This window comes from Spea bombifrons, chromosome 8 (genome assembly GCF_027358695.1).
Source record: "Spea bombifrons isolate aSpeBom1 chromosome 8, aSpeBom1.2.pri, whole genome shotgun sequence".
Lineage (NCBI taxonomy): Eukaryota > Metazoa > Chordata > Amphibia > Anura > Pelobatidae > Spea > Spea bombifrons.
Window position 1 is genome coordinate 36,418,993 of NC_071094.1, and position 26,178 is coordinate 36,445,170.

A 26,178-nucleotide genomic window follows, 5' to 3' on the forward strand; every position below is an offset into this window, starting at 1 on the left:
CAAAGATTAAAAAATAATAATAATAATAATAATAATGAGAAAAAAGAAATTATAAAAAAATGACTTACCTGTGGATATTTATACATTCCAAAAATATTAGCGTACTGTATGGAAAAAGATGATGCCATGCCTTCAATCACCGCAGCTAAAACACTGGAGTTGTCACAGTTATAATTTGGAAATTGCTTTTTATTTCCGGAATAGATTCGAACAGCACCTTGGATGGTTCTAAAAAGGTCAACGTAGGAGTCGTAAACGTTGTAACCCAAAGTGACGTTAGGTAGGATGTTAGGGTCACGGTTTATTTCATCCACAGCAAACACTAAACTAAGGAAGTTATAGAAGTCTTCAAGGAGCATACTGCAGATAACAAACAAGAAAGGTAAGTCAATATTAATAACATCTATATGCTTACAGGACATTTTCAGATCCAATTTCCCGTTCCGATGTTTCTAAGCAGTGTTTTCATGGGAAATCTTACCACTCACCCTTCTGATGTTCTGGGAATATATACCCAGTCAACCATTAGATGCTGACAAACATTCGATGTATCCCATCTAGCCCTTTCTGCATCAAAACCAGGCAAAGAGCACATTATAATATGCTTAGGAGCCAATATCATGAAAAAGCCAGAAATTAAATTATTTCTAAAGGGGCTGTTCCACCTAATCTGGCAAATGTAACAGTTTTGTGACTAAACGCAGCGTTCGAAACATCATTCTTAGTACCGTTGAGTGCTCAAACAAATCCGAGAAATATATGTTAACCATCCCTATGAATGTTTTCCATACCGGGAACAATTATACCAATATTATAAGTCAAATTAAGATACATTTTGGGCCATCTCATGGCCGAGTTCCTTATTTTTTCATGATGGAACTTTATACTGATGTAAAGATCCTATCCTACTATCACTATGATCATGCATAGGGTGGAAACGGACAAAGTGATCCCTTAAATGAACAATTCAAGATTGCCCTAAACATTAAAAACACACAGGGCCTGGTGTCGATTTAATGTTTCAGTTGTGAGTACACTAGCTTGGGTGAGTTTTAAAATTCTATTATTTGCATACCTGATAATTTTATAAAAGTGTTAAATATTAACCCTTAATTGCCTGACAAAAATGATCTATTATGCAGCTTACTAATTGTGACAAGCAATGTGTTTTTATAATGATGTATATTTTTGTGTCAGTATACTGTAGCATCCATGTTTGTAGAAATATGTCTGAAAAATTGGTAATCTAGAAAGGAAAGGGTATATAACAACTTCAAATATTTATTTTTAAAAACATGAAAGCAGGTGACTCAGTAGAAAAGTGTTAATTTGGGTGTTAATTCTATACTAGATTAATATATCCTATAATAATAGGATTCAGATTTTGCATGTCCACAGGAGTTCGCAAGTATGAGTATTTATAGTAAAGATGTTTTGTGCAAAGCAAAAAAATCCTCTAAAACTAAATCTTCTGTATCTGAAAGGGTGTTCGTTTTATGACCCACAGACTGTTTCCCCAATGCCCACATGTTAATGAAATATAGCTTCATCCCAAGCCCACATGTTACGTGTCCCTATCTAAAATACATTGCTGTTCTAGGTGTGGATATAGCCGAAGTACACCAGTTTGAGATTATGATGGGCCATCAACCACTCCAGAAGTTGCGCCCCATCCAACTAGCACTGGCTGCAGCGTTTTATTGCTGGCCCCAGCGACTGATAGATGACTCCAAATCGAATAGATATATATTCACTAACCTTATTCTTCGTGGTTGAAGATGTGGAGGACGTGAAAAATAAAACGCTTCAGTTTTAAAATAAATATGTATATCAAAAAGTCCTCCAATCATTACATCTCCTGCCATGTAAAATGGTCTTTGAGAATAAGGTGTCCCAGGTCTGCAACCAAACGTGGTTTGACATGCCCCATCACAGAGCATCAAAAGAATCACTGTGTTTCTCAGCAGGGTTTTCATATTTCAGCAGCGCTTTATCAATGGAAAGATACTTAATACATAATATTGAAAATTGTTCAGTGAGCTTCTACACAATCGCAGGTAAGTGCTCCCTGCCAGAAACTGTTTCTGTAGGTGTCACCAATCGATAGTCACATAATTTATACCTTTCCATGAAGTCAACGTACCACCCTTTGGGAAAAGTGGATTGATACCATGGATCTGAAATTGTAGCTTTCCAAAAGAAATAATTATAATTTTCAATAAATAATTATTAGTTAGCCCACAAAAGGCTTAACACCATGGGACTAACCCTTTAAGAGAAAAAGGGCTCAGCAGAATGGAGTACAAGAGGCTGGTTATGTATCGCTCTGCCATCTGGGGTCAACTTTTAATTTCTGAATGATTTAAAAAGATTTCTGAAAAGCTCAATTTAGAACAAAAAGATTTTATAATTATATTATCCATGATAATGTGTATTTACTAAAAATATAACCAGTTATGTAAGAAGTATATATCAACTTTAAACATACATTGAAAAAATACAGGGGGTAGTAGAAGCATTATTAAACACTCATCTACAGACACCAGACAAGCCAAAAGGTTTGTTTTTCCCTCAGAAATCTGATAGTGCTGCCACAAACACAAGGGATTCTGGGTAGGCGTATGCAAATAAGTTCAACAATTATCACCTTTTGTCTCTATATCCACTTTATACATGGATCCCTTGAAAGTAATTGCCCGCTGTACAGGACAGCCGTTAGACAAAACTCGGGTAAGAGGTGCAGTAGCCGGACCACCACTCATGGACAGCTGTTTTGTCTTTAACAGGACTCAGCAGCATGAGGTTGTGATACCAGCTTGATACTTGAGGCTTGGAGAAGCCAAGAAATGTTGACCTTATTTGCATGCGCCTACCCAGAATCCCTTGTGGTTGTGGCAGCACCATGAGATTTCTGAGGGAAAAACAAGCCTTCTGGCTTGTCTGGTATCTGTAGATGAGTGTTTAATAATGCTTCTACTACCCCATTAATTTTAGTGGAAGGGTTTTCCATCACCTTGACGGACTTAGGTCTTTTTTCAGCTGCAGGGAGATCTGCACAAAAGCAGGCAGGTCTCCCTGCAGCTGCTTGTATCCGGAATAAACTTTTATACATTCAAAGAAGTCTGATGGTCATCACAACGTTTGATTTCCACAACATTACTATGTAACTATGACTCACCCGCCTCTAATATAATGCAACATCTCCACATGTCCTTATCCCAACGCTTACTTGTCTTCCTCCTCCCTCTATACTGAGGTAAGAGTGTTCCTAACCCTGGTCCCCCTATTCCAATGTGATCTAGTCCTCATGCGTTTTACCTAGACTTGTGCATTCCTCTTCGGGTGAACATGAAAACGAACACGAAGAGTGCGTTTTCATGTTCGTTCCGAAGACACGAAGAAGAGAAGACAGTGGCGGTAAAACGTAGGCGAAGACGAAGACACACACACGAAGAATCTTCCCCTTCGTCTACTAATCTCCCCGGTCCCTTCCCCATCTAGCCTACCTTATCTTCACGGCATCGCAGGAGTTGACTGAAGCGGAAATCCGCAGGTTCGTCAGGGGTTACAGGGCAGTGCGAGTGAGCCTATTGGTCACCTGCAGGGTGACCAATAGGCTCACTCGCACGGCCTTTTTAACTCCTGATTTCCACTCCCGTTAACCCCTGCGATGCTGCGTTGGATAACGGGAGCAGAAATACGTAGGTTAAAGGGTCGTGCAAGCAACCAATAGGCTCTCACTCGCACAGCCCCTTACCACTGGTTGCTATGCAGAAAAGAAAAAAAAAACTGGGACCCTGCTGCAACAGTTAAAAGTCCATGCCAGCAACCAACAAAGTCGCTGGTACGGACATTTAACTTAGCATAATAACTTATTATAACTTTGGGCAGAATGCTGCCCTCTATTGGTACGATACATTGAGTAGCTTAATAAGTTATTATGCTACTTAATGTATCTTAGAGGGCAGCATTCTGTCCGATGATATATTAGAGATATGTGGTAGTGTGCTCATTTTCATTTATTAATTATTTAAATAAAATATATTCCCATGATCCGCTGGTCTCCCTACTGCAACAGTTAAATGTCCGCGAACAAATTTTTTTTTTCCTATTTATTTTGGGGGGGGGGGGTTTGTATTAAACTGTTAGACGAAAGGATCATGGGAATATATATTATTTTAATAAATGCAAATAAGCATACTGCCACATATGGCTAATATATCTTCAGGCAGAATGCTGCCCTCTATTGGTTATACATTGAGTAGCATTGTTCCATATGCTTGAAATCCAAAGTTATACGCAAGCTCGTAATGCCAGAAAGTCCGCGATAATTCAGCTGAAGAAAAAGTCCAAAAGACTTGCGGACTTTCTGGCATTACGAGCACGCATGCACACTATTCATGTTGTGCATATACTAACTGTGAGTGCAATTTTACCATCCATACTTGTTTTTGCCTAAAGATACTGCACTATTTTAGTTTGTTTTTTATAGACTCTCTATGAAGATTAATAAAAAGAATCTTTCTACCACACATTGATGGGTCTGAAGCATCTATATTGTTTGTGAGTGCAATTATAACACAAATCACATTTATTGTTGGTTATACACTCTGCACTATCATTATATTACTAATTTTTCCTATGTGTATCTGCGCCCCAATCATCTGTCTGTTGGTACCTATAGTGAACATACAGTATTATTTCTCCTTCATTCCTGCCCCATATTTACGTTACTGCCAAGAGGGATGCTTGCCATGAAGCCATTATTTCCTATAGTCTAGGAGCCAGAAATAATGTCAGACATATCTGTATTTCCCTGCTACATCACTAGCCCCAGGTAAATGTAGGTATTGAAGGCACCAAGAAATAATTTTATAAGTCAAGGCCTATGGCTTCATCAGTTGTTTATTTATGCCTATGCTGGTGGCCCGCTGACATCTTAGCACTGGGATATGACGTCATATCCCGGCGCTCAGACTAAGGAAGTGCATGAGGACCAAGGAAGATCATCAGGAGAGAGCCGTCATTGGCTGCTGGACTCCCCCAGCCAACAAAGGTAAGGGTGTGTATAAGTATGTTAGCAAGTGTGTGGAAGTATTTTAGTGTGTATGTGTGTAGGTGTAAGTATGTTAGTGTGTGTATGTGGAAGTATGTTGGTGCGTGTGTATAAGTATGTTTGTGTGTGTGATATGTTAGTGTGTATAATAAGATACGAAACTGGAAAAAAATGCTAGGAATGATAGTATTGTCCACAGAGTTAGAAGAATAAATCATTAAAAGAGCTGTTTTAGGGTTGAATGGTGTGATGTATTCACTGTATATGAAAAAGTAATGGTGTATGCCCTGAATATATCTTAGAAAGGCCTAGGTAAATTCAACACAACACACAACATAATGATCATGCATTACTCCCCATTCAAGCAGGGATGCCATATGTAATGAGAATGTGGCTGTAAATAGCAGTCTTTGAAGAGTGAGGCTTGATTTGACAACAGCATTAATATGAAACTATTTAAACGTCCATTACATTTAGAAAACATTTCAAAGAAATAAAAATTTTTAAGAAAAGAAAATAATTAGCATTTAATGTTGTCTACTAGAAAATCTAGCACAATTAACAAATAGTTTCCTAAATGGCAGTTCAGCACTTTAAAGGATATATGTTGCTTGAGATATGTAATTTTCTGTACAAGGTTATCATTTGGTGTCATATCCTCTGGGATGTTTAAAAAGAATAAACAACCTGATTACAGTAATTATATGTTTCTTCTAGCCGCTAGCCAAATTTAATAAGCATGTTTGTGGAGCAATTCCATAGTGAACTAGAATTACAAGATAGAATGTAACAATTTGCAATGGTTGTTAGTGTTAAATATTTAATTTTCACTGGAGAATGTTTTAATCTGTTAGTTTACTTTATTGTCATGTAATTTTATTCTGATTTGGTATGTCATTTATAGTTTTCATTTCTAAACATCTGACCCTCTAATTTTAGACTAATTTTCATTCCTCCGAGCTATACATCCAAGCTTGGTCTTTTGCGTATTATTTTTTATACAATTTTAATTTAATGCAGCTGCCACAATCACGACCATTCTTCTAATTCACTTAAATCACTTGGTATTTGGCTTGTTCCACCAAGAATGTCTACTGCGAGCAAAATCAATTTGGACGAATTTAGATTTTCTTTTCCTATTTTCTGCGTTGTTTTCACACAATGAATTTCAGAGGACTTTTTTGATTCAGAAAAAATATTCTGGGGATATTCCTGACAGTTTTTGAACTCATGTTTTACTTGCCACTGCCCCATCTTGAGGTTTGGGAGAACCCAGCTCGATTTTGCACTGCAGGACCACCACCAGTAACAGGAACGCTGCACCTAGGAATACACACATCCAGCAGCATGTTATGGGAATGAATTTCTCCAAAAATTGGACCATTTTGATGAATCGATCCCTCATAGTAAGGAAAGTCATAAAGCAGCCGCAACGGTAGTGCTAGGGCATGGGCAGACTCTGGCAGACACACACATCCAATCTCATGGTACAGGACACTAATTTCCCCCAAAATTATAAAATAGAGGCAGGTCAAATGGCAAGCGCTGCCAGACAGACACATCCAGCCATGTGATGACTGAAGACTGAATTTCCCCTAACTTTGGAAAAAAAACAAGAATTGACTACCTCAGAGTGAGAAAGTAAATAGAGGAGCAGTAGTAGTAAGGCATGTGGCTTGGGCAGGCACTGGCACATATAGACACTTGGTGCAGGACTGAATTTCTACAACATATGAAAAATGAAAAGAACTCATCCACCAGGAGGATTGGCAGCAGTAGGGCACTGGACCTGGGCAGGTGATGACAGACAAACAGATCTAGTCACTTGGTACAGGACTGAATTTCCTCAATATTTGAAATTTAAAAAATGATCCCCCATTGTAAGAAAGGAGAGGAACAGCAGCAGCAGTAGGGAACTGGGCAGGCACTGGCAGACAGACACATGTGCTCTGGCTTAAATTCTCAGCCACATACCTGAATGGCTTCAGGGCTATCACCACTTGCACCATTAATGTCCATTATCCTACTCTGTAATTTCACACAGTCTATACTTGGCCCATGGGTTTTATGCATTATCTTATACTTGCCACAGCTCTGACTATGTTTTTCCTCCAGGAACATCAACCCTGTTGCAAATCTTGGTGTCATAAGCAAAAATACTTACCTTACCATTAAGACCCTCTGCAATAGCACTAATAAAAATATTAAAAAGAATGGCTCCAACTATGCTGAGGTACCCCACTGGTAACAAGACCTTGCTCCGAGTACACTCCATTGACTATAACCCTCTGTTGTCTGTCCATAAGTGGCAATAAATGTTTGCATGAAGGTCCCATCCTGTCAGGACTTTCTGAAAATAAAAAAAATGCAAGAATTATGGTAAAAAAATTCTGTCAACTATTCCTGACTTTATGAAACAAAAAAAAAAACACCAAGCCAGGTAGGAGTCGAACCTACAATCTTCTGATCCGTAGTCAGACGCGTTATCCATTGCGCCACTGGCCCATATGGTGGGAGTTGCTGTATACCACCTTCACTGTCTGGCTCAGCATATAGTGATGGGAGTTAATGTGTATAACTGCAATGTAACTCCTATCCCTATATACTGAGCCAGGCACTGATTGTGGTAGTCTGGCTCAGTAAAAAGTGATGGCAGTTATGCTGTAACGCAGTCATTGTCTGGCTCAGTATATAATGATAGCAGTTATGCTGTACCACTGTCAATGTCTGGCCCTGTGTAAAGTGATGGACATTATGTTGTACCACCCTCAATGTCTGGCACAATATTTAGTGATGGCAGTTATGCTGTACCTCGGTCAATGTCTGACTCAGTGTAAAGTGATGGCAGTTATGCTCTACTACTGCCAGTGTCTGGCACAGTATATAGTCATTGCAGTTATGCTATACCACTCATCAATGTCTGGCACAATATATAGCGATGGCAGCTATGCCGTACCACCGTCAAAGTCTGGCACATTATATAGCGATGGCAGTTATGCTGTATCACCGTCAATGTCTGGCACAATATATAGCGATGGCAGTTATGCTGTACCACCATCGTCTGGCTCAGTATATAGCCATGGCAGTTATGCTGTTCCACCGTTAATGTACGGCTCCAACTACAGTTTGCTGAGTTGTTTCACGCCTCTACTAACCTCTCGATAATGTAAAAGCTCTTTACAGTTAAGACTCTGGCCGTCCGGTTTTAGATTTTGACCTTTTGTTCTAACATTTTCTCCTCCTTTGAGCTCACACAAAAATCTGGGAATTTAAGCAAAGTATACCCCTTCCCCCATGGGGAGGTGGAAAAAGGGGCAAATGGAGGGATTCTTCAGAGTGCCTTCATGCATGTGCATGAGGAGCATCACACCAGCATACAATGGAAGATAGCTCCCTGGTTAACCAGGCCTACTGAAGCGCTTTTTTAAAGCCTACGCACACAACCTCTCCCCTGATTGGAGGAACAGGGGAGGGACTGTTCCCGTAGGGCATGCTGTGGTTCTGCCATTTTGTGGAATTACTCCGACGTGCCAGACAGATTCGCAGAGTGAGGTGCAGAAATGTTTTTTTCTCTGTGAATCCGTCTGCAATATTCTGGGATCTTGGAGTACTTACGCAAAATGCTGGTGCCACAACGCTCCCCACATGGACATCATCTATGGCTGGACCGATTGTTCTGAGGATCAGCAAGCAAGGGCTGGCCTGGGAGGTGATAGTGAGGTATAAAGGAATTAGCATGTGTGTGTCTGTGAGAGAGTGGGTATGTGTTACAGTGAGAGCATGTGAGCAAGGGGCCAGGGGACACCAGCCCTCTGCTGACAAGGGAAAACTCAAATAAAAGGATCAGAAATGGTAGCATCTGGGACAGTAAAAAAAAAACTACTAGCCTATTGTAGTAATCATATAGCTGCCATTTGTCAGTAGTACAGACTGCAGTCCAAGGGTTTACACCTGCAGTAGCTCAGAGGCAGCAGTGACAGTACTATGCTACACTTCTAAAGCATTTTATGGTTACTGCAGATAAAACGTGTACAACACCAAACCTTAATCAAACACATAGCTGAATGGTTTTGTTGGAAATGTTCCTAATCTGATTTATAACTAATTTGCAGCCTTTGAAATTTGCAGTGCAGAAGAGACAATCTATACACACAGAGAAGCTGAACTTACCGTAACACCAGGATGGCCGAGTGGTTAAGGCGTTGGACTTAAGATCCAATGGACATATGTCCGCGTGGGTTCGAACCCCACTTCTGGTAGACATTTTTTTTTTGTATTGAACCCGTAAAATATATATATATACTCGTTTACATAATACACATACTACGAAATATGCAAATGGCTCCTTCGCCTATGTTGTACCAAAGTTATCAAGAAATAGCATTGTTTATTTCATTAAATGTATGTATGACTTTACTTGTAAGTAATAGCTTATATTATTTTTTAAAAAAAATCTAAAAACATATTATTTTGGTTTAATTTTCGACGAAATTAACACGTTAAGTGGTTGACTTCACTCGCAAAAACCCTTTCCCCGCACAAAAGAACCAACCACTGTTGTTTGGCTGGTCCGTAAAGTGCGAACGTCGGAGCTGTAACGCGCAAATCCCTGCCTGCCCTTCAATCATTGCGCATGCGTTAGCTAATAATCAACGAGACATGTGTATAAAGTAAAAATACTGAAACGAGTTTATATATGTATATCAATCTGGGTGGACAGGGGAACTGCTTGAAGGAAAAGCACTCCTATTTTGCACAACGGCATACATATATTTAACCAAATACCACTGTCACCAGCTTCGAAGTAGGGCTTTTCCGGGATTACTGTATAGTAATAAAAAGCAAAACTCGCGTCCCTGGGTGGGCTTGAACCACCAACCTTTCGGTTAACAGCCGAACGCGCTAACCGATTGCGCCACAGAGACTCGCATTGCAAGGCACCTCACTGGCTCTATCAGATGGACTCCGCTCTACACACTGTAACCATATGCTTTAAGAGCACCTGAGCGTTATGGGAGTAGGAGTTCCACACAGAGGCATATCTGAGACTCCTGCAGCCCCCCAAAGACAGCTCTATCATGACGGAGAAAACAGAGGAGGCAGTGCAGGGGATCTGGGGCATTTATATTACGTGGGATCATAGGAACACGTAACAAAACCTGGGATCAAAGGCACTGGTGGAGTATTCCTGCGCACTTTTATTCACGTAAAGTAACGAGAAGCGGTACATTAAACCTTTTTTGGCTACTTATGTTGTTACGGGACATTCGTAGTAGCTGTACACTCACTCAACCATAGTCAAATGCCACATATACAGAGATATTCAGTAAATAAAGCCACTCTAGCCGTCTCTAATATCTTTGGTGGTCTTATCTACATTGTCATTCCTAGCGGCTGTAGCATTGGAAAAGTACAGATAACCATAGAAGGAGCTGTGCTGGCACCTTATTTCAAGCATGGCAAGTATTACCGTAGAGAACAATATTTTAAAGGCAATAACCTGAAGCTTGCTCTTGATATATGGGGAGGCAGAAACATATCCCCTTCAGTAGGTTATTTGTTTATAAAATAATGTATCATGAATTTAGTTGCTATGGGCTGGGATTATATTATATACCAAATAGAATGACATTTGTGAACATTATACAAATTGCCCATTAGAGTATTACAAGCAATGAGTTGTGCTTGAGCCACACCAAACCCCATTATAGCACCTATAGGCAACCCTTATTCTAGACTGTAATGAATGGTGGGTCAATGCTTGATTTGGATTAGCCAGAAAACATATTTTGGGATGTTTAAGGGGTTGAACCAGATGAAAGATTTTAGAATGTGAGAAAGATAGACCTAGGAAATCATGTTAGGGGCTGTTTTGGGCCTTTATGTGAACTATCGTAAAATGCGTTTTAAGCCAATAAAACATTAAACCTTTTTCACAAAGCTAGGAAGCAACTTGCTATGAAGCGTTGGTGGTATAGTGGTGAGCATAGCTGCCTTCCAAGCAGTTGACCCGGGTTCGATTCCCGGCCAACGCATTCTTTACTTTTTTTTTAATGTGTTCTGCTACGTATATGCATTTTAATAAAATAGAGCGTTTTGCAGTGGTCGAGTTAAGATGTGTAAAAAGAGCAAGGCATTTTAAAAGTATCTGGTACTTTTGGAGAGGAAGGAAAAACAATTGTTCCCTGACCGGGAATCGAACCCGGGCCGCGGCGGTGAGAGCGCCGAATCCTAACCACTAGACCACCAGGGAAGATAAGAAACTTTCCTGGGCAGTCCATGTAAGCCTCACTTTCACCCCCCCCCCCCTCTCTCTCCCCAGCATAAAAACATCATTGGCTTAAGGCATTGTACAGAATACCTAATCATTTATTGTGCCTATAACAATCCTCTATAAGTGTCTCTCTAAGCTCTACTGTCCAAATACACAAAAAAACAAATGGTAGTTTTAAAGAAATATGATGTACACTGTTGTCATCACTTGATTGCTACTGAAAGGAATACTTTTATTGAGAACTGTGTATTTGCTCGACCCCCCACAGTGCTTCCTCCTCTCTGGCAGCCAGTGAAAATCTGCGCGATGTGTGCTACCAGACTCTTCTGCCAGGGCTTCTATGACGGAGCACAGGAGTCACATGACCTTCCGGTGTTCAGTCACAGAAGCACCAGTGGAAGTCCCTGGTAGGAATGGAGGTTGTTTGCGCGCGTTGCACAGATGTCCACCGGCTGCCCCCACTTGACACCAGGGAGTCTGGAGCACAGGGGTGGCTAGAGTGGCATATAGGGGGTATAAGGAATACCGGGGGGGAGGGGCAGAGTGGGATATAGGGGGATATAAGGCATATCCGGGGGGGGGCAAAGTAGCAAGCCCTGGGGCAGATGTGCATAACTGGGGCCAAGTTTGCAAATAAAAGGAAAGAAAAACAAAAAAAAATGCATTTTTCTCAATCATAGTTTTTATTAAATATTAAAAAATATTTTACATGTGAATTAATTTTTTCTAAATTAATATTCAAATTTTGGGGGGTCGTCTTATAAATCAGGGTATTCTTATAATTGAGCAAATACGGTAATTCAACAATAGAAAAGCATCTGAAGATTCCACACCCTCTCCATTACCAAAGAACCACAAAATGCCTCTTAATGGCGGTAGCTTTTTATTACCATAAAGATAATACACATGAATTCATACCAGTAACAACTGAATGAATGTAGAATGCATTTTTTATAGACTTAGCAAATGCAAGGCACCAAATATTTATATGAAAATGGATCATAGTTTGAATATAAAAGCTAAGAACATAGTATTGCATAAAAACACTCAACCTTCATTTATTGCAAGAGCTTTCACCAAACTTTTCACCAGGAAGTTACTATAAATCACCAGTTCTAAGACATTAGAAAGTTATGCTATCAGGATCATTTGCAAAACTACGGGAGATATTTTTTCATTGGGTTTTCATCCCATCCAGGCAGAGAGGAGATCCTTTCTTCTGTTTCTTTGTCAATGGGCCAACCCCAAGTCTTAAAAAATGGAATCAAGTTTTTCTGTACTTCTTGAGAAAATAATTCAGTCCAAAGATTCATCTTGAAAATGTTTTCATTCTGAACACCCACCATGTTTTGATACTTGGAAAACAATTTAATGTATGGAGCCCATCCAAAGCCTTCCTGAAGCTGAATGAGACAAAATATTTTAAGGAGAAGTTAACAAGCTGTTGTGTAACAGAGAACACACAAACCACCAGTGGTAGACAAATTTGGAATTAATGCATGACTCAAAACACCACTCCATTCCTTCCTATTTGACAAACTTTGACATATCTCATGAGGTCTCATGAGGTTGGAGGTCATCATATTACTTAAAACTTCCAATTAAAAAAAACATTGATTGAAAAAAACTAACTTGAATCTGTAATCTCCTGTAGATTTATTAATATCAAGTAAAAGAAGATATTTTGCATCATCCATCAAAACACATAACATAACTAGGTAGATATTGTAAAACGTGACTTCTTTGAAGCATCCATTATGTGAACTAAAACCATGATCTGTTGTTACCTGTAGATAGGTTTCCAGACATAGCCACAAAGTCCATTCTTCCAGTGGTGCACCTTTTCCTAAATGCCCTTTGATCCTTTTTTCTCTATTCTGTGGCTTTAGTTCAAAATGGGCATTTTCACGTGGGATGCCCAAAACATTTTCATGCACATAAACAGCCCAGATATTGCACATAGCTTCATTAGTGTGAGGTGGAAGTTCCCATTCACGTAACTGCTGGTTGTGTCCTAGTTCATGGGTAGCTCCCCATGTACCTTTGGCAATTTGAGTATGGTCTAGAAATACTTTACTTGACTCCATGTGACACATTATAGGATAACCAGAGTGCATCCAACCTTCAAAAATAGAACAAGTTATCACTGTATTATATAAAAAAACACGTTTACATCATATTGGCACTGCCTTGGGAGGTCATATAGCCTGTATAATTTATATATACTCTATACAGTGTGGGATGGGGGACACCTGATGAGGTGGGATGGGAGTAGTTTACCTTGTGATATCTGTACATCTGCTACAAATCTCTCTGGTCTAACAGGAACAGCAGGAAGCCCAGACAGCTCAAACGTTGCTGCTGTGATTCTACTCCAGAGTGAGAGTGGTTCTTCAGGATTTAGCAATGAAGCAGCTATCTCAGATGGGACTGTAAAAATGATGTTTTCAGTTTTGAGTTCTGCCCATGGGGCAGGATAGTGGCGTATGTTTTCCACCCAGGATTTTACAGTGGTTTCTCCTAAAATAGGGAGATAATAAAATAATGAATTTCATAAAAAAAAAACATTTCTGAGGCTGACAAGTTAAACTAACTTCATAAGAAGCATAAAGCCTGGCCTCATCCAGACTCTAAATCTAGATAATCGAAAATCCAGCCCCTATCATGGTTCCATAGACAGCTTAAAACGCAGCTTACGATAGTTCACATAAAAGCCCAAAACAGCCCCTAACATGATTCCCTAGGTCTATCTTTCTCGCAGTCTAAAATCTTTCATCTGGTTCAACCCATTAAACATCCCAAAATATGTTTTCTGGCTAATCCAAATCAAGCATTGACCCACCATTCATTACAGTCTAGAATAAGGGTTGCCTATAGGTGCTATAATGGGGTTTGGTGGCTCAAGCACAACTCATTGCTTGTAATACTCTAATGGGCAATTTGTATAATGTTCACAAATGTCATTGTATTTGGTATATAATATAATCCCAGCCCATAGAAACTAAATTCATGATACATTTTTTTATAAACAAATAACCTACTGAAGGGGATATGTTTCTGCCTCCCCATACATCAAGAGCAAGCTTCAGGTTATTGCCTTTAAAATATTGTTCTCTATGGTAATACTTGCCATGCTTGAAATAAGGTGCCAGCACAGCTCCTTCTATGGTTATCTGTACTTTTCCAATGCTACAGCCGCTAGGAATGACAATGTAGATAAGACCACCAAAGATATTAGAGACGGCTAGAGTGGCTTTATTTACTGAATATCTCTGTATCACCACTGGAGGGCGCTTCAGTACTGGAAGGTAACTGAGGTCATCTGAATGGCAGCCAATCTGCACCTGGAATTGTCAAAACAAACAGCTCCTATTTGTGCATTTATACTTTACCAGTAAATAGGCGGGTAATCGTTGGGATGGCATTTGACTATGGTTGAGTGAGTGTACAGCTACTACGAATGTCCCGTAACAACATAAGTAGCCAATAAAATTTACCTCAAGGCCGACGTTGACAGCAGTTATCGGAAAATTCACAGTAGCGGTCTTTCCCGGGGGAGCATAAAGTCCAGTACTCCTCCAAGCTGTTAATCCTGCAATAGATTTATGACATTATATAATTAAAACATTACTTTGATGGAAACCTTATTACTACAAAAAAAAACAACCCATATTTCAATTTAATTATTTCACATGTATTGTAATAGTCGGATGGCTTCCTTTTCTTTGAGCCCCTAAAAACCAAAGCCCACCTCTGTTGGAATTGATGTATTTGGGTTGAGTGCTTAACCCAGAGCAGTGCCTCACTCCACGGACACTATTCTTTCAGTTGAGCGCTGGTATATGACATCATATAATATACATATATTAATATATACATATATTAATATATACATATATTAATATTATACATAGATGTCCATAGTGTAACAGGGTTGGTTACAATGGAGATATCTGATCTTCCAACTACCCCATTGAGCAGCAGTGCCAGCAAAAGAAGCCAGATCACCTAACAGGGCACTCTACCCCCAGTTTAAGATGATTATGTCTAGTTGACACTCACCTTGATTGGTACCATTGATTTCTAGCCTCTGGGGAGGACTAACAGGAAGAGTTGATGTCTCTGGTATCAGCTGTTGCTTTACTTTATCAAAATTGGGGAGTGTGTTTTGAATACCAGCTGCCAATCTCAACAGAAAGGCCTCTATGCTTCCACCCTTCACAGGTCGTTCTTTACTGACCGCTGGCATGCCCGACTTCAGAAGAAGGTTTGTAAGTATGTTTTTAAAAGGATAAAAGGCATGGCTGGTGTTCTCTGGAATTTCCAGGATTGTTGCACAGTCTTCAGCCAGTCTGGTCATCCAAGAGGAGAGAGGAGCATTGATCTCTAGATTGTTGTCAATCACCTTTTGCAACTGGAAAAGAGCCTTCCGACACTGGTAATTCTGAGAGGGGTCGTTATTATTTAATGCTTGAAGCTTATTTGTTGCATTTCCTTCTGCCACAATACTTATTCCAAATTGGTTAATGATTTTATTTCCAGGGTAGTTGACGATTTCATCAATGCCAGGATTTTGAGAAGACCAATACCATGCCTGTCCTGCAATGAGCAGGCCACCACCCTCTGCAACAAACTCCAGGATTTTCCCAGAGTCTTTGTCGGTATAAGATGTACAGCAATAAACACTGAGTTCTTTGTTCATATCAGAGAGTTGGCTTCTAATATTAACTTCACTGAGGAGAACCTGGAGTTCCTTTAAATCTCTTTGAACACCAATTTCTCCCTTTCGTCCAGCATCCAACCACGAGATTAGATTGGGAATAAGCTGCATTTGGTGGAGTTTGCTAATCTGATGCTCATGGGTTGCAACAACCACTCGACCTTTTCCGTAATAACAAGCTGCGAGATATGTCTTATTAGACTCATCAAGAACCAAGGGAAAAGCCCTCTGACCATGAAGTAGCAGATGAGATGGCGTTCCACTCTCAAATAAACGTAATTCAGTTATTCCGTTCATCAGTTGCTTCATATCTTCAGAAATATCCCAATTGTATCTGAAAATACACATGGAAAAATAGCAACACTAAATAATTTAATTCATATACCAATCATTAGAAAGTTAAAGGAATTTTGTAGAAAAATTAGTGCAGATACATATTTCTTACTCTTAACTGCTCCTGTGATAGGAATTTGGAGAAAATGACATTTTCAAGACCTATCCAATTAAATTAGAACTAACTTGGGGATTTAAATTAGTTGGCATGAAATTGGTGTGCTCACTGTTTTTCCAATGCAAAGGTGAGATCCCACACTAAAGGTCCCTGACAGCAAGCACCACTGGGTATACTGTACATGCACACTAGCAGCTCGAGTGTGACACTGAAACACACTCCAGAGCACAGAGAGTAGGGAAGAATTATATACTGAACTTTTACAGACTAATTAAGCCCTTGTACCTTTCCTTTACCGTGCTCCCTAGTTAGTCAGAAGAGAGCTCTTTCCCCCTAGAATAGTTTGATTTCAAGAATTAGAGCCTCTTCCACAAGCCTTTTTTGCTTTTAATACTTTTACTTTTTACTTTGGTTTATAAATGCAGTTGCCTTTGGCCAATGTGCATTGAAAAAAAACCTTGACGGTGAGCACTGCTGAATGCTTTTTTTGGGTCAAAATATTTTTAGGCTGGTCTTGCCCAACTCCGTGATAAAAGTGCCTGTCACTCCTATGCAGGTAACCTAAGGCTTGTGTCGTATGACCTTTGCAGCACAAAAGAAAATATGCATAAAGTGTTTTATAAAATACTAGTTACATCAGATGATTGATGCATTTTTATTAGCACTACATACTCACTTTACAACAAGGGAACCTATTGGTATTTCTGGAGTTATAGCTATAACAGCCTTTTGTCCGTAATTACTCAGGAACTGTATGCCAGCTACACTTGTCACTTTGTTCCCAGGAAAATCCAGGAGGACATCCATAAATTTGTTTTTGGTCACCCAGTACCAAGCTTGGCCTCCGATTAATAGGCCGCAGCCTTCTTTTAGGGCCATGATGAGTTCATTAGCTTGTCTGTCATCATCGGCATGGGTGCAATAAACTCCAAATCTATCAGAGAACTCATAGGTAGCCTCAACCGAATGGCCTTTTTCAGAGAGCAACTGTGCTGTTGAAAGGAAATTCTTGTGGACCCCCACCAAAGAATCTGAGGATGGCTTTAGCCATTGTATTGCATTCTCAATGAACTGTGTAAAGTGAGGACTTGATATGTATCCTTCATGTGTGACTACAACTAGACGACCCTTTCCGTATTGAGAAGCTGCAATAAGAACTTGGCCTTCTGCATTCACCACAACTGGAAAAGCTTTGTCACCAGTGAGGAGCAGGTCGCAGGGGACATGCCCTTCCGTAAAATCCAAGGTGGCAATATTTTTGACAAGAGCTTTATATGAATCTGCAGGATTCATTTCCTAGAAGTAAAAAAAATAATAAAGATTAATAAAACAATAGAGAACTATACTTGAAATAAGTGAAAAGACAATAGTATACACTCCAGTGTATAAACCAGCATTACACTTCTCTAAAAACGACCTGATTAATGGGCCTATTACTGTAAATAAATATTTCCTATTAATTTTATATACCAAATGCTGACAGGTCATATTAAAAAAAATGTATCCTCTTACAACTGTTAAGATTTGACAGTCTAGAACTAATGTCACAATGTAGAACAATTTAGCAACTTTACATACCAGCGTGCCATACTTTAAAGCTGTATTTTATTAAAGGTAACTGCACCCAGGGGCCCCTGTAACCAAATCTCATCTGGCCTAGTTTCTTCAAGCAAGACTGGCCTACTCGCAAGGCTGGGGTTGAGCTGTGTTACACAATGCAACATAAATTGGCCATGTGGTAGTAACATGGCAGCTACTACAGCAAAGGGGTGTGTTTGTTACTGTTTGGTGTTAGAGTGTGTGTTAGTGTATGGTGTTAAAGAGTATGTTTTTGTGTTAGCAGATAGTGTTAACCCATGGATGTTAGAGCAAGTTTGTGTTATGGCACGGGCCAGTTTGCTTAACTTGCTCCTGGACCAGAGGTGCCAGCTCTGTGTCACCCTATTTTATTCTATATATATGTGGGATAATGTGGCAGCCTCAATATTACAGCCTTTTCCACCTACGGAGTCGCCAAAGATATCTTGCACCCAGTTGCCAGTAAACCTTAACTCATCCCTACTAATATCTGCTACCCTCAAGGAGTCTCAACTATGCAAACAATATACTTTGAGCAACCTGAAACAAAACAAACAAAAAAAGAGCAAACTGCACTAAGAGCTACTCACTTATGGTGACTTTTATGAGCACCAAATGTATTTCAGGAAGCCTGGGTTGAATAATTTAAGTACTGAAGTATTACCTTGTAGCTTTTTATTTCATCGTGTTGAATGCTTTTATACATGTTTGTTATTTGTAATTTTTCTAGAATGTGATATAGTAAACCCTATTCTTATTATAATAGTCTGAAAAAAATCTCGTGTTATTCAATGGAATAATTGCATTTATTTTGTAAGCCCACAGGCTGCGTGGAATCCAATATGAATTTTTTCTTCAACATAAAATCTCTTTCAGAGCTCGTAATTTTTTTTGTCCATAATTCCTACATGTCCATAATTCTTAAGCGCCATATTCACATTGTGATCAATAATACAAATACTGTCACCATCTAGGTCTGAATATGTATTCAATATAAAAGTCAATGTTTTGAAGTAACTTATGTTGACTTAATGACTAGTAAGAAGCTGTAGAGAATTTTTAAAAAAATGATGTATATTTATACAATTATGCGCTAACCAATTAGTGATGTCCGGATCATGAACGAATCGTTCATTTGATCCGGTTCTTTTTAGTGATCCGGATGAGTCGGTTCACTAGACTGAACGATTCGTTTGTAGCGGTTCAGTCTGTGAATCATCATGCAGCTGTAACCTGATCCTAGAGCTGTGAGTCATCTGCAGAGCACTCTGGGGTCAGGTTACAGCTCATTAATTCTCATAGGAACGATGACTCATAGAGTCAGAGAGTCGTTCAAAGAGTCGAATGAACCGAAGAGTCGAATGAACCGAAGAGTCGAATGAACCGAAGAGTCGAATGAACCGAAGAGTCGAATGAACCGAAGAGTCGAATGAACCGAAGAGTCGAATGAACCGAAGAGTCGAATGATTCGAATCTTACAGGGATCCGGATCTTACAAGGATCCGAATCTTACAGAGATTCGAATCATTCAGAGAATATTACTGATACCAAACTTTTATAAATAAATACATTAATAATGTTCACACTGCCCCCAGGATTTAGATTCCCCTGAGTTTGCCCCCCTTTACCTATAACTGCACCTACAGTTAACTTTATTAAATTAATTAAATTAACCCTCAGTCATCAGCATAAAATTAACCCTTATACCCCATCAACCATAACTGCCCCTGAAATTAACCCTAAAGACCCCATTAACCATAACGGCCCCTGAAATTAACCCTAAATACTCCATTAACCATAACTACCCCTAAATTAATTGCATGTACTCCAGATAAATTACCTAATAAATTGGTATGGTTGATGGGGTCTTTAGTGTTAATTTGGGGGCAGTTATGCTTAATGGGGTGTTTAAGGATAATTTAGGGGCAGTTATGCTTAATGGGGTCTTTAGTGTTAATTTGGGGGCAGTTATGCTTAATGGGGTGTTTAGGGTTAATTTGGGGGCAGTTATGCTTAATGGGGTGTTTAGGGTTAATTTGGGGGCAGTTATGCTTAACGGGGTGTTTAGGGTTAATTTAGGGGCAGTTATGCTTAATGGGGTGTTTAGGGTTAATTTGGGGCAGTTATGCTTAATGGGGTGTTAAGGGTTAATTTTAGGGGCAGTCATGGTTGATGGTGTGTTAAGGGTTAATTTTAGGGCAGTCATGGTTGATGGGGTGTTTAGGGTTAATTTAATGGTGAGGGTTAATTTAATTAATTTAATAAAGTTAGCTTAAGGTGCAGTTGCAGGTAAAGGGGAATGTAAATCCTGGGGGCAGTGATTATTAATGTATTATTTATAACAGTATGGTGACATTCTCTTAATGATTAGAATGCCAATGAAGGCAGAGAGTCGTTCAAAGATCCGGATCTTACAATGATCCGGATCTTACAATGATCCGGATCTTACAGTGATCCGGATCACTGTAAGATTCGGATCCCTGTAAGATCCGAATCTTTGAACGACTCTCTGCCTTCATTGACATCACTGGAGGCAGGGGGGAGGATTAATAATGAAAGGGGCGGGGCCAATCGTTAGTGTGCCTGCACGGAGTTACTGGAAAACAGTAACTCCGTGCAGACACACTGAGTGATCCGAAGATCCGGATCATGAATCGGATCATTTCAGTGAACGAATCGAAATGATCCGATTCACTTTAATGATCCGAACTTCCCATCACTATAACCAATAATGTATATAGAAGAAAAAAGTAGTAGAATATACAAGAAAAAAATGAAATACAACTTGCCTTTTGAAGTTGGGTGTACAGCTCTAGCTGATATCTCGCAGACACAAGCGTTCAACGTTTTCACGGGTTCTAATGTTCCACGATTTATCCCTCTATTTATACATGCGCGCAACCTCAGAGTCCCAGATGATACCCCGATTGCATAAGGATGTGCAATTAAAGGGATTAGAATGGGGTTTAGCGACATGACTGGCATATATCAAGTATTCTGAAACTGTTGTGGGCAATACCAGCCTCTCCCATATACAGAGTTAAAACATGTACAGAAACCAATTGTACACATTTTACACATGCATGTGCAAGTGATTCATGCAATTACATACAATTTAATGATTTTTTATTATTATTTATTGTGTACTTATTACCATGATTGATCACCAATATTCCAAATACATTGTGTAAAAGAAAATACTCAGTATTGTGTACACCTACCTGCGTTCCCACAGAGCACTGTTTATACGTACGTATGCAACTAAATAGCATTTTAACTTTAGTATTAGTAGAAAGGGTAACCGTTCTCCTTCTTTTGAGATTAAACCATATAAATGCAATTTAACATTTTTTTAGAAACCCCTTTTTATGCCACACAGCATCACCAAAGTCTAGTCTAAAAGATGTGTGACGATTTGAGGAAACGCAAATGAATTACTTGCTTGATAGCATTAATAAAAATACCCCAGTGGGTGGTTACACAGATTGCTTTCCTTCTGGATGCTACAACATTAGAGGCTCACTGTAGAAAAATAGTACTTACCTTCGGCCAAATAATATGAGGTCCAACCCTAGTCTTCTGACCTTCTATAAGAATATGGCCACTGGAACATAAACCATGCACACACTGCAACACCTACGTAATACAATAAGAGATAATTGATATGCCACAAGTAATTCAAAACAAGATTAGAAAGGGGTTCCCTCTAAAATTATACTTTGTGTATATTGTATATATATATATATATATATATATATATATATATATATATATATATATATATATACATATATATATAAAATTACAGTTATCGCCAACTCTCAGCTGGCCTTACCATTGATGTCCAAACAAACTCTACCATCTGCACAAAGCGGATCGGTAAATCAAACCCAATACAGGTTAATTTATTAGATTATATTAATAAGATTATCATTATATTTTATTTATATAGTGGCAACAAATTACGCAGCGCTTGGCACAATACATATATTCAATTGACTGACTAAGACATGTTTTCATTAAAGAGAGCCCTGTTCGCAAGTAGGAAATGGAGACAATCTAGAGGGAATGGTAATAATAAAAAATAGTGAAGTATTTGCTGTATTTTGAGTGTAACTTTTTACAATGCATTGATTGCCTCTCTGGCATTAGATCATTAACATTCTACCCCTCTTTAAGGTCGCAATTTTTCCTCATGTTGAGTCTCAACCACCAACATTTTATTTGATCCGGCTCATCTGTGAGACGGCATGAATCTCTGTAAAACCTCCACTAGTCATGGGGAAGCTTAGTGAACTCCACTAAGGTCAGTAAAAACTAGTTAACTGATTATACCCAAGCTGAATGGAGCCTACTAGACATTGACACATTCAGTGGGTCAGAAAGAATGTGCAGTCACATAAGCATTTGGGACTTTAGTGGGTTCTTCTTCAAATAGAAGAAGAAACCTCTGAGATCACTTCTTCCAAGTAGAATGCAGCTTATACGCGATGAGGTGAATTTATACTCATAATGTTACACGTTGCCTGTCTGAACCTAGTTTAGGCTCAGAAAATGTACTCATTGAATGCATATTGATAAACCCACAGGATTTGGGACGTATGGCTTTGTTGTACAGAAGCATCTCAGGTCATTGGGTGTGTAGTTAAAATGTTAATGTTTCAAATGCTGAAACTAGATGGGATTTCAAGGATTGAGTTGATCTTAGATGATGTTGTAACAAAAGTTTGTGAAATTCCATCGCTAATTAAATGAATCCCTTTCTTAATCTGCACATAATTGGCTTTCAATTATCATGAAAATGTTGGTCTCCATTGTATAAACAAGCTATCTATAAAAACATTAAGCAATGGATGTGATTAAGATCCACGTGTTTCGGTTCAGTACAATGAACTGAATTTGTGGTCTAATTAGTTTTCATCACGAAACTTCAGAACGGTAAATAAATGACCCAAGAAGTATCCCGTGCACAGTTCATCTGAGGAAAAGACTCCCCAAAGTTTCCTTATACTAACATGACTCTCTGCTGACCTAATAAGACTGGTGCAATGTTAATACGGTCATTAAATTATATTAAAATAAAGTCACAGAGGCATGGAGATAAAAGGCCACGGTGTATTGAACACGATGACAATTAATGTTAAGACAAATTGTAATAAAGCATATCAACTAGTAAAACTTCTTAGCTTCAACTTGGTAACTGACACTGACCACTGGCTGGAGTTCCTGAAAGTACTGACGTAGGCGTAGCATCCCCCGGACAGTGGACATGATGGTTATCAGTCAACAAGGATCCAGTTCATGGTGAGTCTTGGACCTGTCCTGTTAGCAAACACATTCAGGTGCACATTTACAAACAAACACACTTTATTGTGAGTTTTGGAGTGCTGTGATGCATTCACTTGCAACTTAAATATTAAACTCCTAGGAAGGAGGAAAATTAGGTTGGGATTCACAGAGGAACTGCCACTGGTGTGGGCAGATACTTTGACTTGGGGTGTTTAAATAAATATCAGCATCATATTTCTGTGTAGTGTATTTGGTGTGCCTTGCAGTTTACATACTAAAGGTGGAATTAGTCTGCATGTGTGAAGTGTTAATCCTACCATGCCAGGACTTCAGCTCTACTTGAGAAGTTCAAAGACATCATTCTGGCCTCCAACCAGAAACCTGGCTTCAGCTAAAAAAAAACAACCACGAGTGGGGTAGTAAGTCTTATTGCTTAAATATCTATTGCTGCAACATATATGATCAGTACATTATTTATTCAATGCATTACTATTATGTTTATTATTTTATAAACTACTCCTAATGTTTTTGTGCAAGTAAGTACCAAATGAAATGTTTTTTTTTAACCTTTCCTTGTCCAAAGTTTTCCATTTTGTCATTGCTTTCTAGTTTCCTCCGAGTGAACAGCCTGGTGTGTCTTCTTTCTTCGCAGCTCTGCAGCATCATCAATCCCAAATGGACTTCAGACCATATTTACACAATGACCAAGCACTGTAGTGCAGTTGTCCAAGCTCTGGGAGGCTTCCAGATCACGAAAAGAAGACAAAAACATTCCAGAGGATCACAGGTAGGTGAGTACTCATGTTAATCAAAAAGGTAAGCCAAACTATGTGTTTAAAACTACTTAAGATAAAGCGACACACATGTATCATTTACTTATTTAAAACTTAAAGAAAACATTGGGCAGGGTTGTGAGAGCTCCCGTTAATTTGCGTTTCGGACGCAAATTGCTACTTGCAACTAGTAGAAAGTAATTTCTGGTTTGTACCAGCAGATGGCAGCACACACTTTCCTGATATTAGATGCATTTTACATGAACACCCAGAGCCTTGCATTGCATTTTTTTTATTTCTTACCCTGGCCTGTGGCTGATCAGTGGTGGAAGAATTTTTATGAGGCCAGTCGCAAGATGGAGCCTGCAAGCTCCCAGCTTAGAGAATAATGGATACCGATTCACTTTGGAAGCTAGTACAATTCATTTTATTACTGAATGAAACATTAAAGGTACACTCCAGCATCACATGTACTTCCATTTAACATTGTTTGCATACACACCTATAGATAAAATCATCAGAACCCCTTATATGCATTTGCTCTCTAACCTCTCTCCTCAGCTATTGTGCATGGGTTATTGTGCATCAGTTTCCCTGATGTAAAGCCTCTTAACTAGTCCTTGGTCTCGTCTTAGATTCAGGATAGCTTTATGCCTATCCCATGCATGTTTAAAACCCCTCATTTTATTAGCCTCTTCGGTTTCTGATTGCATGCAGTTCTACTAATATATATTAGTCAGTACAAACCTCCAGCAATATGATGAAATCCAATGCTTTCTTCATTCACTATCACTTGTCTCTGTGGCGCAATCGGTTAGCGCGTTCGGCTGTTAACCGAAAGGTTGGTGGTTCAAGCCCACCCAGGGACGTTTGTAATTTTTTGTACTTGGCTTTTGTAAAGAAACTCCATCCGGACTCAAGGTTTGTTCCTATTCTAAAGTAGGGACCCTTTTTCCCAATTTCACTATACGTTTATTAAACAGTGATTATGAATTACAGTAAGAGCCCACTTACCAAGGTTTTTATGTTAGAGGGTAGTTAAACTTTTTATGTGCTAACTTATGTGTTTGGGGACACATTTTTATAGTTTTTTGTGCTTTTTTCCCTTTTTTATTATTTTTATTTTTTAACACTGTTCATAGTCATAAAGGAATATCTAGGGGTTAAGTGGGCACAGTCTATCAACACATGTCACTTCATCACACCTCACTCTCTCTTTTAGATTGCCTCTTGAAGTCTTTCTGACACTGCAAGCAGCCATGATATTACTGCACTCCTGCCTTGCACTTGCGCTGGGAAGAGCGGTAAATACAAATATTGTATAATGTTAGTGTATGTTTGTTTTTAGGTGTAATTAGGTAGTGCAATCATCTCTACTAAGCACAGAGATAATTAGCGGGGGGTAACAGTCTACATTTTCTGAAAACAGAATTATGGGGCCTGCAAAAAACTCATTTGGACTGTTTACTATCTGTGTTCATGGGCCAGTGGCGCAATGGATAACGCGTCTGACTACGGATCAGAAGATTGTAGGTTCGACTCCTACCTGGCTCGTTAATATATTTTTTTGGCTTAATTTTGTCTGTGCTTAGTAGAGATGTTTTTTACTAACTGATTACACCTAACCATAGACATACATTAAATAGTAAAAACGCATACATACATTTCTTAAAGGATGACTGCAGTGAAAAAATAGTTTCTTTAAATCCCTTAAATACTACTAACAACATAACTTTAATGCAATATATATGGGAGCATAGCATGCTGGTATATTATGTATACATTTAATACATATACAGTGAAATACACTTACTCCTGTAAAATAAATTTAATAAATGGATGGTTGTGGCCAAGCAGTAGACCCTCCCAGTTTAGTAAATGTGTTTTTACTTTACATCTGTCTTTTCCGGTCCCTTTAATATTTTATTCAAAGCATGTTTTGTCTAAGATTAAAAGATAACTTAAATCATGATCTTGCTTAATGTATCACTGTTATTTATTACAGTAGCATTCAATGAAATAATTTGGCTAGTGTAG

The 26,178-nt window shown here is 38.9% G+C and overlaps 1 protein-coding gene and 7 non-coding genes across 8 annotated transcripts; 4 read left to right on the plus strand and 4 right to left on the minus strand.

Moving 5' to 3' along the window:
- Positions 1-7,488: 7,488 nt before the first annotated feature.
- On the minus strand, positions 7,489-7,561 carry TRNAR-ACG (transfer RNA arginine (anticodon ACG)). The gene has a single exon. It is a non-coding gene; the product is annotated as a tRNA-Arg (tRNA).
- Positions 7,562-9,232: 1,671 nt separating this feature from the next.
- On the plus strand, positions 9,233-9,315 carry TRNAL-UAA (transfer RNA leucine (anticodon UAA)). Its single transcript has one exon. It is a non-coding gene; the product is annotated as a tRNA-Leu (tRNA).
- A 592-nt stretch (positions 9,316-9,907) lies between these two features.
- On the minus strand, positions 9,908-9,981 carry TRNAN-GUU (transfer RNA asparagine (anticodon GUU)). The gene has a single exon. It is a non-coding gene; the product is annotated as a tRNA-Asn (tRNA).
- A 1,038-nt stretch (positions 9,982-11,019) lies between these two features.
- On the plus strand, positions 11,020-11,091 carry TRNAG-UCC (transfer RNA glycine (anticodon UCC)). Its single transcript has one exon. It is a non-coding gene; the product is annotated as a tRNA-Gly (tRNA).
- A 146-nt stretch (positions 11,092-11,237) lies between these two features.
- Positions 11,238-11,309, minus strand: TRNAE-CUC (transfer RNA glutamic acid (anticodon CUC)). Its single transcript has one exon. It is a non-coding gene; the product is annotated as a tRNA-Glu (tRNA).
- A 1,178-nt stretch (positions 11,310-12,487) lies between these two features.
- Positions 12,488-18,785, minus strand: LOC128503866 (TRPM8 channel-associated factor homolog). Its single transcript, XM_053474061.1, has 8 exons — positions 18,744-18,785; positions 17,178-17,797; positions 15,393-16,384; positions 14,828-14,922; positions 14,461-14,674; positions 13,611-13,850; positions 13,118-13,452; positions 12,488-12,733 (listed from the first exon to the last, which is right to left on the minus strand). The coding sequence occupies exons 1-8, from the start codon at positions 18,783-18,785 to the stop codon at positions 12,488-12,490; spliced, it is 2,784 nt and encodes a 927-aa protein (XP_053330036.1).
- Positions 18,786-24,936: 6,151 nt separating this feature from the next.
- Positions 24,937-25,010, plus strand: TRNAN-GUU (transfer RNA asparagine (anticodon GUU)). The gene has a single exon. It is a non-coding gene; the product is annotated as a tRNA-Asn (tRNA).
- Positions 25,011-25,622: 612 nt separating this feature from the next.
- Positions 25,623-25,695, plus strand: TRNAR-ACG (transfer RNA arginine (anticodon ACG)). Its single transcript has one exon. It is a non-coding gene; the product is annotated as a tRNA-Arg (tRNA).
- Positions 25,696-26,178: the final 483 nt, after the last annotated feature.

Coding starts and splice junctions, on each gene's coding strand:
- LOC128503866 (XM_053474061.1), bottom strand. CDS start 18,785: ATGTATAAAAGCATTCAACACGATGAAATAAAAAGCTACAAG. Junction 16,385..17,177: donor ATAGGTTCCCTTGTTGTAAA/GTGAGTATGTAG, acceptor GTGTATTTTCAG/ATACAATTGGGATATTTCTG. Junction 14,923..15,392: donor AATCAATGGTACCAATCAAG/GTGAGTGTCAAC, acceptor AATCTATTGCAG/GATTAACAGCTTGGAGGAGT.